General features: G+C 34.9%; 1 protein-coding gene across 1 annotated transcript in view; it reads right to left on the minus strand.

Moving 5' to 3' along the window:
* Window positions 1-14,203, minus strand: part of LOC136025343 (cytochrome P450 3A9-like) — a 108,146-nt gene that overhangs the window by 41,387 nt on the left and 52,556 nt on the right. The window contains exon 7 of the mRNA XM_065701266.1: window positions 7,468-7,599. Coding sequence (XP_065557338.1) covers window positions 7,468-7,599 — 132 coding nt within the window. The remainder of the gene's footprint in view (window positions 1-7,467; window positions 7,600-14,203) is intronic.

A 14,203-nucleotide genomic window follows, 5' to 3' on the forward strand; every position in this document is an offset into this window, starting at 1 on the left:
ATCAATATTTATATTCAATTTAACATAGGTTTTTTTTACTTTGTTTTATTAAATATGTCGGATGTGGGTTTTACACATATCTAATATAAAGATAAAGTTGTATGATAAAAATATATAAAGAGGAAAAAATAAAGCATAAACTCTACTCAATGTGTTCCCTATAAGATACACTGTAAATTTATAAAAAATAGCCCATTAGTTTGAGAGTAAATTGTGCATAAATCAACATATCTTAAATGTAAAGAGCGGTCCTGTGACGGTTGGCAGCGCGTTGCCCCTAATATTTACGGAAAGTGGAAAAATGAGTCATAGATATAGCTTAAATTAAGTGTTATCAGATAATATTGCGGGTTCCTCTTAGTGCATTCTTTAGTAATATAGACTTTTATCCTATTGAAACTTGAATGTGCTATCCGAAATGAAAGAAAAGTGAAAGTATCATTACGGGTAGAATACAGTACACCTTCATAACATAATCAATTATTTTTTTTATTTACCTCTTCACTATACAGAATGTAACAATTATATTAGAGGCAAATCTTGAACGAACAAAATTAAACTTTGAAACATTAATTGCATATTTTCTTCCATATTTAAAGATTAACGTCTTTAATTGACGTGCATTAAAAAGCGAAGATTTTTGTTAAATAAATAATTTTTTTATATTTTAAAAAGCTTTACAAGTTTGAAAGACCCTGTTCTCTTATTCCCTGTGACAATCAATGGCAAACATATGTCACCCTCTAGCAGGCATAATCGCAAGTAGAGCATTTTTCGGGCAATTTCCTGCAAAAATATTTTTGTACAGTAGAATTGATCGTTTCAGCTTAATGAAAAATCCCTATTAGAGTTTTTTCTGATGACTACTAGCAAGTTAGGGCAGTGTGGCACAATGTACCAGCCGCGATGACACCCTGCGGGACATATTATCACACCTAAGGAATTTTCAAGCCTTTTCTCTTAAAAATAAATTTGTAAACCAAAAAGTACCATTATTCTTATTTAAGATATTCCATGACAATAGAAAAGCATGTGACACTCAATGGCTGACAAACAACAACCACTAGCAAGCATCATCACACATATGAGATTTTTTCGGAATTTCCTTCAAAAATATTTGTTTAAACTAGAAACGAGTGTTTAAATTTAATAAGAAAATCCCCTGTAGCGTTTCTTTTGATAACTCCTAGCAATTCAAGTCGGCTTTGTACAATGTAACAGCCCCCGATGATGCCCTTCTGGTGAAAATTATCACACCTAGGGGTTTTTCAACCTTTTTACACAAACATAAAATTATCAACTAAAAAATGAAATTTTTATTTGAAAAGCAGAAACTTGCCATTTTATTGCTGTCTGTGACATTCAATGGCTGACAAACGGCACCCTCTTGCAAGCATTATCACATATATGACATTTTTCAACTATTTATCTGCAAAAATATTCGTTTCAAAGTAGAATCGATCATTTAAACTTAATCTGAAAGTCCCCATTAGTGTTTCTTCTGATTATTCCTTGCACTTGAGGACAGCGTGCCACAATGTACCAGCCCCGATGACACTCTTCTGGTTCATATTATAACACGTAAGCATTTTTAACTTTTTCCCTCAAAAATAAATTTATAAACTTAAAAATGACCATTGTTTTTATTTGAACTTATTGCGTGCTGATTTTCGTTCTTGGCACTTGTTGCATGCTGATTTTTCTCTCATTGAAACTTGTGCATTGATTTTTCTTTTTGTGAAACTGATTTTGTTCGTGGAACTTATTGCGTGTTGTTGTTTTTTTGTTGAACTTGTCTCATGCTGATTCTTGATCGTTGAACTTGTTCCGATCTGATTTTTCTTCGTGAAACTTGTTGCATGTTGATTTTTCCCTTCTTGAAACTTGTAAATTGATCTTTTTTCCTCGTGAAACTGATTATGTTCATGAAACGTGTTGCGTGTTGAATTTCTCTTCATGGATCTTTTTGCGTGCCGAACTTTGTTCGTAAAACTTGTTGCGTGTTGGTTTTTCTCTCCTTGAAACTTGGACATTGACGTTTCTTCTAACGAAACAAATTATTTTCATCACCGTGAATAAAATCAGTTTCACGAGGAGAAAAATTAATCTAAAAGTTTTACGAAGAGAAAATTTAACATGCAACAAGTTTCACGAAAAAAAATCAGCACGCAATAAGTGCATGGACGAAACCAGTTTAACGAGGAGAAAAATTCAATGTGCGAGTTTCATAAGGAGAAAAATTGAGATATAATAAGTTTCATCAACAAAAATTAACACGCAACAAGCTCCACGAGCAAAAAAAGCACGCGATAAGTCTCATTAACAAAATGAGTTTCACGAACAGAAAAACCAACATGCAACCAGTTTCATGAACAGAAAATCAGCACGCAACAATTTCCACGAACGAAAAGCAGCACGTGATAGATTCCATCAACAAAATCAGTTTAATGATGAGAAAAATCATTATACAGGCTTCATGAACAGAAAATCAATATCCAACAAGTTTTACGAACAAAAATCAGCACGAAATAAGTTCCACAAACAAAAATCAGCACGCAAAAATTACCATCAGCGAAATCAGTTTCACGACTACAAAAATCAGTCGGCGAGTTTTACAAAGAGACAAATAAACATGCAACATGTTCCACGAACAAAATTAGCATGCAATAGTTCTATGAACAAAATCAGCATGCACTAAGTTCTACGAACAAAATCAGTTTTGTGAAGAGAAAAATCATTGTACAAGTTTCATGAAGAGAAAAATCAACAGGCAACAAGTTTCACGAAGAAAAATCTGCACACATCAAGATTAATGAACAAAAACCAGCACGCAACAAGTTTCATAAACAAAATCAATTATACAAGAGTAAAAATCAATATACAAGTCTCACAAAGAGAAAAGTCAATGTGCAAAAACTTTCCCGAACAAAAATTCACCTGCAACAAGATCCACGAGTAAAATCAGCACCCCACAAGTTTCACGAGAAAAATCAGTTTCGCAAAGAGAACACTTAATCTACAGGTTTCAAGAAGAGAAAAATCCATATGCCATAGGGTTCACACACAAAAATCAGACAGTAAAAAGTTCCACGTACAAAATCAGAACGTAACAAGTTCCATGAACAAAATATGTTTAATGTGGTGAAAAATCAATATACAAGTTTCACGAAGAGAAAAATCAATATGCAACCCATATGCAAGTGCAAAAAGTTTTACGAACAAAAATCTGCATGGAAAAACCTACTTGAAGAAAGTAAGTTTCACGAGGAGAAAAATCAATGTATAGGTTTCATTAAGAAAGAACCAAGATAAAACATGTTTCACGAATAAAAATCAACACACAAAAGGTTCTTGGATCAAAATAAGTTTCACTTGGAGAGAAATTAATTTGCAAGTTTAGCGAAGAGAAAAATCAACAAGCAACAAGTTTCACGAACAAAATAATTACTCAACAGGTTCCATGCATAAAATCAGTTTCACGAGAAGAAAATACAATGTACAAATTTCAGGAAGAGTATAAACAATATACAACAAGTGTCACGATCAAGAAATCAGCAAGCAACAAGTTTCATAATAAAATCCGTGCACGATGAAAAAATTCAATTTAATAATTTCATGAAGAGAAATATCCACATGCAACAAGTTTCAAGAACATAAATCATTACGTAACAAGTTCCAAGAATTAAAATTAGCAAGCAACACGTCCCATGAACATCTTGAAAAATGTCTTGAAGAAAAATGTCTTAAAAAACGTCTTGGAATACTTGAAACTTCTTGAAAAACGTCTTGAAGAAATGTCTTAAAAATGTCCGGGAATATCTGAAACGTCTTGAACAACGTCTTGAAGAAAATATGTTAAAAACATCTTGAAATGTCTTGAAACGTCTTGAAAAACATGTTGAAGAAGAGTGTTTTAAGAAACTTCCCCGTTGGACTAGTGGACCCTAATAAGTCTTATTACGTATTATGATAAAATAAACAAACCCTATTATGTAGCAACCAAAAGTAAACAAAGTGTATTGCGTAACAACCCAAAGTAAACACTCCCTGTGACGTAAGAAGTAAAAGTGAACATTCCCTACTATGTAACACGCACCTACGTATTATAGAAGATTAACAAGAAATTTTCCAGATTGATTTTCCAAGGGATAGGGCTGCACTCAAACGTTCGAATAGGATACTGCTATTAAAACAGAAGTTTTGATTTATCTTAAATACTAATCAGAAATTTGCTCAATCTTTCAGGGGTGCATCAATTACAAGGATATATTTTATCAGTGACGTAATTTTGTCAAAATTCTGTGGGGGAAGGGGGCAAAGTTAGAGCTAATTTTCCCAAAGCACGTGAAGATGACACCAAAAACTGAAAAATGAGCTATATCAAACACTTCGTGGTAACGAACCGTAAGAATGGAGTGACCGGCTCAATAGTAACCAAATTTCTTAAAAACAGAATTTTGATCCCAGTACATATATCAATAGAACTGGAGTTATATGTTGAATAGAATATGTAGTTTTCATCAAGGTTAATCTTACCCACCAAAGCTTACAAGCCGGTTATAAGTTGCTTGATTTTTGAAAAAAGGGGGAAATACCCAATAGAAGTCATAGAATCTTAATGAAAATCACATCATCCGATGCAGAGTATCAGCGGATCATGGGGAAAGGTTTTCAAGCTGCAAAAATATACTCATTGTTTACGTATAGTATTTTTATTTGGAATAATGCATTGATTACACGGGGGACAGGGGGAAATATATGCTGCTGGGATTTTTGCGGGAATAATTTTCCATGGGGGGGGGGCAGGAAGCTTCCACATGATGAATTTTCAGGAGAAATTTTTTACTCATTGCTTTCTCATTGCCAACTCAATTTTAGGCGTGGTGATGTTAAGGGTAATTGCCCAAGGTAAATTTTCACCAAGATTGACTTGTCTAAAGAATAAATTCTTGGGAAAGAGGAATTCTTCCAAGGAGGAGTAGCCAGATATCCTGAAATTATTTTCAAAAAAATCGGCACTAGTAACGGATCGAAATTAGCTTTCAGCCTTCACTTTTAAAGCACTTAAAACATTTGTCCTTACTATTAATGAACTGAAGTCAGCTTTTAAGCTTTTTATCCTCCATGATCATTGCTACTCTAATTATTTTATTATCAATCTCTAGTTTATTTTTTAAAACTTCTGCTACTAAGGAGGGTTGGCGCGTAGCCACTTGAGGACGTGGAGAATTTTACTTATGGTATTTCATAATTTCAACGAAGTCTTCCTTAGGGTATTTAAAAATAACTTTATTTAGGTTCAACTTGTAATTTCACTGGACAATCTGATGATCGATTTACTAAAAAAAACTCCTGACTATTGACGTTTGGAACTTCAGGAAGAAGAACACCCATCAGAACTACAGTGAACTGTAGCTCTTGGCTTAAATGTAGTTAAGTCAGCTATAGTCATATGCGTTCTGTAGTTAAAATTCCAAATACAGTCGTAATATAACGAAAAATTAAAGGAGGTTTTTTCTTTGAAACAATAGTGTCAGTATTTTTAATAGTTCTGTCGACACGTTAGATGTACAAAAAATGAAAAGAAAAAAGTACAGGCTACAGTCTGTATAAATATTATTAACCTTAAGTTATTTAGTATTGATACTAGATCGTCTTACAAAAAAAAACTTTTAAAAATAAAAAAATGTCATAAGAATTGTTCAGGAATTTTCCTGAGCAAACTCGCAGAGAAAGAAGAAGATTTTGGACAACACATCAACGCTCCTAAGACAAAAGCTATGTCAAAAAGTAGTTCACCTAAGGGATTTCGACTAGGAGGAGAGGACATTGAACAGGTGATAGACTTCTAATGCTTAGGAGGTACAGTCACTTCCTGTGGTGACTCCGAAAAAGCAGTGCTCACCAAGACAGCCTTGACAATGAATGTTTTCAGAGACTTCTACCAGTCTGGAAATCCACCGTGTACTCACTGAAATTGAAACTTAGTTTGTTCCAGAGCAATGTACTGTATGTCCTTAATTGCGCTATGGAATGCCTTAAACTAACTACGGAACAGGAGAAACGCCTAACCACCTTTGAAAATAACTATCTTCACCGAATCCTAAGAATCAAATGGAGAGACCGTGTCATTAACGACGAGATCCGTACCCATACAGGCCAGCCAGATATTGCAACCGTTGTACGACAAAGTAGATGGCAATACTTTGGACACATCCTCTGCATACCAGATCACATACATCTACAAATTATCCTCCACTGGCAACCAGAAGGCACCCATCACCGAGGAAGACGAAAGAACACGCTCTGTAGGACGTATGAACGTGACAGACGATTTCTCCAGACGAGTCTCATTCCAGAGTGGGAAGACATATACGCAGCGGCTCAGATGAGGGAGGAATAGAGGCTTATCACTGACACCCTGTGTGCCTCCAGATGTACTAGAGGAACTAAGGTCTAAGGTAATAAGAATTGTATACAAAAAGACGACAATGGCTTAAACTTTTTTTATTAACTAAAATTGATTAGTGTTGATGATTGTGCTATAACATGAAAGAGGTAAAGATGAAGAATATAGTATTGAACTTCCCATTCCTCATCAGCGGAGCTAATCTCCATTTCATAGTCCTTCAGCCAGGAGGTGCAATGAGGGTTTGGGCACTGGTCCTCCCGTACTTACATTTACCCTTTTTGTTTCCTTTCCTCATTGTTCTCCAGGTACTCATTTAAAGCTGGGTAAACACTGGCTGAGCTTAAAAATCCGCATTACCAATTCATGTTCCAAACCCAATAAAAACAGCATCATCACTCTAACTCCTGTTTTCAGAAACGAAAGATTTAAAGTCTAGCGTACTAACCATTCGGCCAGAGCAACTGACAAAAATATTCAAGTCAGATTTCAACCATTGACTTTTAGACCACTGACCTTTAGAGTCCACCGCTCCCCTAACTGAGCCATCTACCAAATGAGCTTTAAAGTGAATAGTGAAATTTATTCACAAGATGATATAAAACTATGTTATTGACTACAGTAATGTTGTTTTATGTTTCTATTCTTAAGGTTCTGATATCATTCGTTACTTTATTTTTTCTGTTAACTTTCGAAAACAGTTTTACTTAGTTATTAAGGCAATATTCAACGCTTGTGAACTTATTCTATTGACCTATTACGAATGTCAAAATTTGTAGATACAACTTAAATTATCTAAATATATTTATCCAGAAATAAATGTATTTGTATCAATTTTATTTATAAAATTACTAGAAAATAAAAGTTACACAAGTTTTACTTCTTTGCTTTAACTTATAGCTTCTGATACTTACTTGCTTAAGTATTAATGTTATTTTCTGGAAATGATAAAATTTTAAAACACCAAGAGATTCTTTCAATAAAATTAATTCTTGGTATTTTAAAGTAAGACATAAGCTGGATGATTTTGAATGTAATACAACAGAGGCCCAACATACCTTGACGGGTCAAACTTCCAGGGGTCCGGCCATATGTTGGGATCATGGTGTATACCAAACACATTGATCTCAATAACCGTGTCACGAGGCAATCTATAGGGCCCAAGTTTTGCCTCATCTACCGTTACTTCGCTAAAAATATAATTATAAGTATATAAACAAAATACAAAATGTTGATGATACTATTTGAACTTTGGTGCTATGGTAGAAGAAACTTTTTTTGGTATCATCCTTTCTTAGGTCACTTCAAATTAAATGAGAAATAAAATTTATATTATCAACTTCTATCTTGGTCCAACCTATAGTTCGTAGCTTGATCACATATGTTAATTGTAATTGAATGAAAAACCGTAACTAAGCTCTCACTTATCTATTTAATTTATATATTTTTTAATAGTATGCTTTTCTTGTTTTTTTTGCATACTCTCATGTATTTTACTAATAAGCCAAATCTGAATATCTACTTTTCTTATTTTAATGGGGCTGGCGCCAATCTTGATGCCACAAGTACAAGTAATATGCCCCATGGTGTCACACCGAATCTGACTTGCAAAGGATTCTACTAGTTCTCAACACCGATATTGATATTGTTAGCTTGCCACAGCTACAACCAGTATGGCTACGATAAATATAAAATCTGTTAGGAGTAAACGCCCAAATATTTGTGTCGTAGTCTGTGCTTCCAGTACTTCATACGTAAAAATATCCTTGGAGGGGGAAGCGCCCACCAATATAAACCATAAATGATGGTAACACCAAATACTATTTTCCCAACCCTACCAGGGTTCAGGGTAAATAATTAAAAACAGTCGTAGATCACAATTATTTGCCAATGTGTCAAATCCAACTCTTAATATCTTATGAATTCTGAACAAAAACTGGACAGAATAACTAACTATGAACCGTATGTACACAAAGGGAGTCAGCTCACCTCTTTCAACTGGCAAATTAAGCCAATGGAATCTTAGAATTAAAGCTACATTGTCCTCTGTCAATCAATTGCAATATTTTGTTGTCCCGTGAGATGAATAAATAGAACTTTAATACGTAGCCGATGCATTTCATCTTGCAAAATTAGTAGCCTACCTTTAAACTGTCATTGAAAATAGGCTAGCTTCTACGACCGTGTTAAAATACAAATAAGAATGTTCTTGTAGGTAAATTTATATAAAAGAGAAACACCTGCCTCGTAAGATGAATGGTAGTCCAAGCACCACACTAGCAAGCCTCTAAAAACAAAAAACACTAGACATTAACCGTAAAATCTTCAAGACTCTTTCAATCTTCCATCTCTGACCCTTGTCTGTTCTTTCGCTGCCTTGAGCTTGGTTCAGGATCAATTGGTATCCAACCTATCCCTACGGTAGGACTGCAAGAATAATAGATTTTGTAGCTATCAAAAATTTGAAAAGGATAAAAAGCGAATAGTTTCTAGATGATCATTAGTCAGGAGTCTGTTGCACAATGACTAACCGTTTCTTACTCTCGCAAACTTTATGTTTAAGCGAAGTGAATAATCAGGATTCTGGCATATGAGACGACGAAAGATATAACAAGGTATTGTTATATTATGTTATATTTTATGCAATAAATGCAGAATGAACGTCAAGCACACTAAAGATAAAACTTGGATATATAGCTCAAGTAACAGGATTTGGAGGAAATAGTGTCGACTCTAATTCAAGGCAAGAATAATTTGCTGAGAATCTGTAGTGACTGGTAATGGGACATAACGTCGAGCCAATATTGGAAAGAAAAAACCTCAGTAAAGGGATCACAACTAGTGTACCAGCTATCTCTTGGGGGAATTGGCTATCATTCTTGACCTCCCAATGGGCTTCCCTCCAATCAGACAAGGACGAGTACCTCCTAGGGTTGATAATAAAAACCGTCTAATTAAATAAATAAAAACTTTAAAATAATAACAAAACTTTGAAACTCTAATAAATAAAAACTATTAAAACTTTAAGAATTAAACATTAGTATATGCATATTAAACTGATAATCTGCAGTCATTTATTTATTTTTTAGTAAAGTACAAATTATTTTCTAGGTTGGACAAGGCATTGGGTTTGTCAGCCCTACTCATGTATAACTTTGGCTCGTTTTAAATTAGAATTTATCATTTATTGTAATTTCTGTTCGCTTTCAGTTTATTCTTTTTTACATAGAATTATGGTAGTTGTATTCTTGGTAAATTATTTGAATGTGTGTATATTTATTTTTGGCTTAATAAAGCTTTGCTCTTGGAAAACCTTTTGTAGATTTTTCTTTAAATTCATTTCAAAAATATCAGTAGAGTGGCCAAAATAGATTTAAGCAGGTAAATAGCCGTAACACATTTCTGCCTTAGTGGTTTAAGATCACGGAAAAGTTGAATGGCGATTCTCTCAAGACTTTGTTTGTTACGTAGTATGACGCGTGACTTTTTAAATTTATTGAAGGTGGTGTCATTTCGCGTGACTTACTAGAGCTCAGGACCCACTAGTGGGGACCCCCATTTGAATATGAGGATGGTGCACACGTTGATGTTAAATAATGATATCACACCCACGGATGTTACGCAATGAAGGCAAACAGATGGATACTATGTAATACTTTAAGAGATGTTTTTCCTCAATGCTTTTTTTCCTCCAGTTGTTTATTCTCACAATTTAAATATGTTTATTTTATATCTCTCTCTCTCTCTCTCTCTCTCTCTCTCTCTCTCTCTCTCTCTCTCTCTCTCTCTCTCTCTCCTCTCTCTCTCTCTCTCCTCTCTCTCTCTCTCTCTCTCTCTCTCTCTCTCTCTGGCTGTGTTTCCAACCATCTATTTTCCTGTGTCTGTGTGCCTGTGTATCCGACATTGTGTTTTTGTATGTGTATTTCACCCCTGTTTTTGTCTGTGTCCGTGGGACTGAACATTAGATGCCTGTCTTTCTGGGTGTGGGGTTTTTTGTGTTTGTGTTTTTTTGTCTCTCTCTGTGCGTGTGTGTCTGAGTATATGTTTTCCTGTCTCTGTGTCCGTCTTTGTGTGTATGACTCTATCTATTTGTTTGTGTTTTTGTCTCTCTCTGTGCGTGTGTGTCTGAGTATATGTTTTCCTGTCTCTGTGTCCGTCTTTGTGTGTATGACTCTATCTATTTGTTTGTGTTTTTTTGTTACTTTCACTGTAACCATGTGTGTGAGCGTCTGTTCGCCTGTCTTTGTGTCTAACCTTGTGTGTTTTTGTCTCTCCCAGTTCTTTTGTGCCCGAGCGTCTGTTCGGCTGTCTTTGCATCTACTTGCATACCTGTGTGTCTGACTATGTGTATTTGTGTGGCATTTGTATCTTTCGCTGCCCGTGGGTCTGAGCACCTGCTTGCCTGTCTTTCTGTGTGAATTTTTGAAAATAAAATCCTCCTTATCTCTCTCAGACTTCAGGAGAGTCCTGCCCATCTCTCTAAGACATCGTTTATACCCTTTCTAATCTATTTCAGATTCTACTATATCTTATATGATCCCTGTTATGGTAACATCATCTCTGAAAATTTCCTCTGAATATCTCCATGTTTTGGATAAATATTGTCTCTCTTTTGCCTGTGTCTCAGACTCTATGCTTTGTTTTGTCTCTATGCCTGTCTTTGTGTGTTTGTTATTCTGATTTTGTGTGTATGTGTGTGTTTCACATACACAATATTCTATATACACAATCACATTTCAGATTCTACTATATCTTATATGATCCCTGTTATGGTAACATCATCTCTGAAAATTTGCTCTGAAACATCTCCATGTTTTGGATAAACATTGTCTCTCTTTTGCATGTGTCTCAGACTCTATGCTTTGTTTTGTCTCTATGCCTGTCTTTGTGTCTTTGTTATTCTGATTTTGTGTGTATGTTTGTGTTTTTGTCTCACTGTGGGCCTATATATCTTACTATGCGTGTTTGTGTTTTTGCCTCTCTGTCTGTCTTTGTGAGTTTATATGTTTGACTTATTATTTTTGTGTTGCTTTTTTCCTTCTCTCTTTCACTCGCTGTCTGTGCCTTATGTCTGAGTATCTGTTTGTCTGTCTCTGCACTTTTCTTTCTTTTTTTTGTTTCTGACTTTGTGTGTTTTTGTGTATTTTTTCTCTCTGTTGTTTCGTGTCTGAATTTGTGTGTTGGTATGTTTTTGTCTCTTTTTTTGTGTCCGTGTGTCTGTCTTTGTGTGTGTGTTTGTGTGTCTTTCTCTGAGCTCTTGAGTGTTTCTGTCTCTCTGTGTTTTTGCGTTCATTATCTCTGTGTTTGTCCTTGTGTATGTCGTTTTATCGTTTGTCTATGTGCTTGTATGTTGTGTTTTTATCTCTCTCTATGGCTCTCTGTGAGACCATCTGTTTGCCTGTCTCTGTTTGCCTGTGTATCCGAATTTGTATTTTTGCTCGTGCTTTTATCCCTCTTCCTCTCTCTACCTGCGGTACTGACCGTTTGATGGCTGTCTCTCTGTTTGTGGAGTTTGTGTGTGTTTTTTTTGTCTTTCTCTGTGCGTCTGTGTCTGAAAATATGTTTCCCTGTATCTGTTTCTGTCTTTGTGTATCTGACTCTGTGTGTTCGTCTGTGTGTGTTTGTTTCTCTAACTGTACCCGTGTGTTCCACCGTCTGTTTTGCTATCTCTTTGTCTGTTTGCATACTTGTGTGTCTGACTTTGTGTGTTTGTGTGTTTTTTTTATCTCGATGGTGCTGGAACTTCTTGCTGTCTGATTCTTAAGCGCTTTATATAGACTTGAGATGAAGATGTATTAATCCCTTTTTTACATTGGTTTGGGATTCATTGTGTTTTTTGAAGCCATAATATTTTCAAAGAATTAAATTACATGAAAATTGCAACTTTGAACATTACAACGCTAAGAAACAACTACCGTATTGACAAGTTTAGTAGGATGCATATAATGAGAGCTTTTTTAGGTACTAAATAAGGAGTTAAACAGGATGACTTTCTATCCCCAATTATATGGATAATTTTGAAGGACATTGTCCTAAATAAAACGGTGAAATCCATTGGAGAGATAGGAAATAAATGTTAAAAATAAATTCTTCTAGACTTAGATTATGCCTAGGATGTGATTGTCCTAGACAAATATATTAACTAAATGAAGGGTTTTTGGGGATGTTGCGACCTCAGATCATAAGAATAAGTTTGGAAATTTTATAAGAGGACTAAGTTGCTTAGTCTATGAAAAAGTGAAGGTGAAGGGGTGAATTTGGGTAATGGGAGGATTGATGAAGCCAATAGCTTCGCTTCTCTAGGAAGTATTATTAATGAAGATGATGGGTGCATTGTAGGTGATAAAAGTAAAATAGCCAAGACCAAGGGTGTTTTTAAGAGTTGAAAAAGGTTTGGAATAATAGGTGTATTAGTCTGCGTAGCAAAATAGAATCTTGTAAGGTACAGTGACGACAACAAAACAGTGGTTCTGAAACTTGGGCGGTCTGAGAGACGGAGGAAATACCTAAAATTACTGAGTAGTTATACTACTATATATACTGAGTAAAATTACTGTTGTACTTTACGACATAATAAAATTATGTCGTAAAGTAGTGCATTCGTTTTTAAAAGGTGCAGATAGTCGTACAAAATAAATGGTTAAAATAGACATTTATTTTAGCCGAAAAGATTGTCCCATGGCAAAATGGCGTTTTTAGCCATTTTTGGGTTTATAACAGAAATTCCACCCAAAACGGCTAAAATACTGTTGTGTGAAAATTCTGAGATAGTCGATTTAACGAATTATCAAAAATCTATACACATACTGAGCCTCCAGTTTTAAAGGCAGTAATGATGTACGGTAGCACATTCGTTTCTAAAGGTACCGTTACTTCTACGATATAATGGCTAAAATAGACATTTACTTTAGCCAAAAAAGACCAACCCACAGCAAAGTGGTGTTTTTAGCCATGTTGTTGTGCAAAACAACAATTCTGGAGCAACAATTCTTGTTGAAAAAGACGGAGCACGAACATATAAATATAAGAAAATATATAAGAGCATATCAGAAGAGAAATAACTAGAAAGAGACTAAACTAATAAAAGGGCAAACAAAATAGCACTAAAATGAATAAAACGAAAACAGATCTATTGTAAAAGGAGATTATACCAATCGTGATCTACTATTTTAATATTGTGTCTTTTGATTAAATTTTCGTCTTTTGTGTCTGTGTCAAATTTTTGTCTTTTTGTGTCCATTTTCGTAATATTGTGTCTTGTGATTAAATTTGATAAAATCTGATTAACATGAGGGTCGGTTAAGTGATGCTTTTTAATGAGGATTGAGTTTCTGTACCAGGGAGGAAAACTTAGGAGGTGTTTAGCAAAACGGAAGAAAAGCGCACGGATTTTAGACAGTTCAGCCTTCGAGAATAGTTTCCAAAATTGTGCCAGGTACAGAATATGAGGTAAAACAGTAGCGTTGTACAAGATGGGGAGTAAGTTGATATTTAATAGTTTGCTTAATAGTTTGCTTTAATAATGTGCAAACACGCAATGAGGATATAAAAGAAGTCTGCAATGGAGTTTCTACATAGTACGCAAATGAAAATTTCGATATGAGTGTTTATAGGAAGTGTGTAAAGAATAATTTAATTCCAAGAGCGAAGTAAAGGCAATTTGTTCTTTCAGATATAAAAACTGTACAAATCGAGTAGAGAAGAACGCCATATTTGCCCTGCGTGCGTAGGGTGAGAGAGAGTTTCCACACTATCATTAATTTACTACAAAGCGAAATATATGTGTAGAGTACA

This window comes from Artemia franciscana, chromosome 3 (assembly GCF_032884065.1).
Source record: "Artemia franciscana chromosome 3, ASM3288406v1, whole genome shotgun sequence".
NCBI classification, from domain to species: Eukaryota; Metazoa; Arthropoda; class Branchiopoda; order Anostraca; family Artemiidae; genus Artemia; species Artemia franciscana.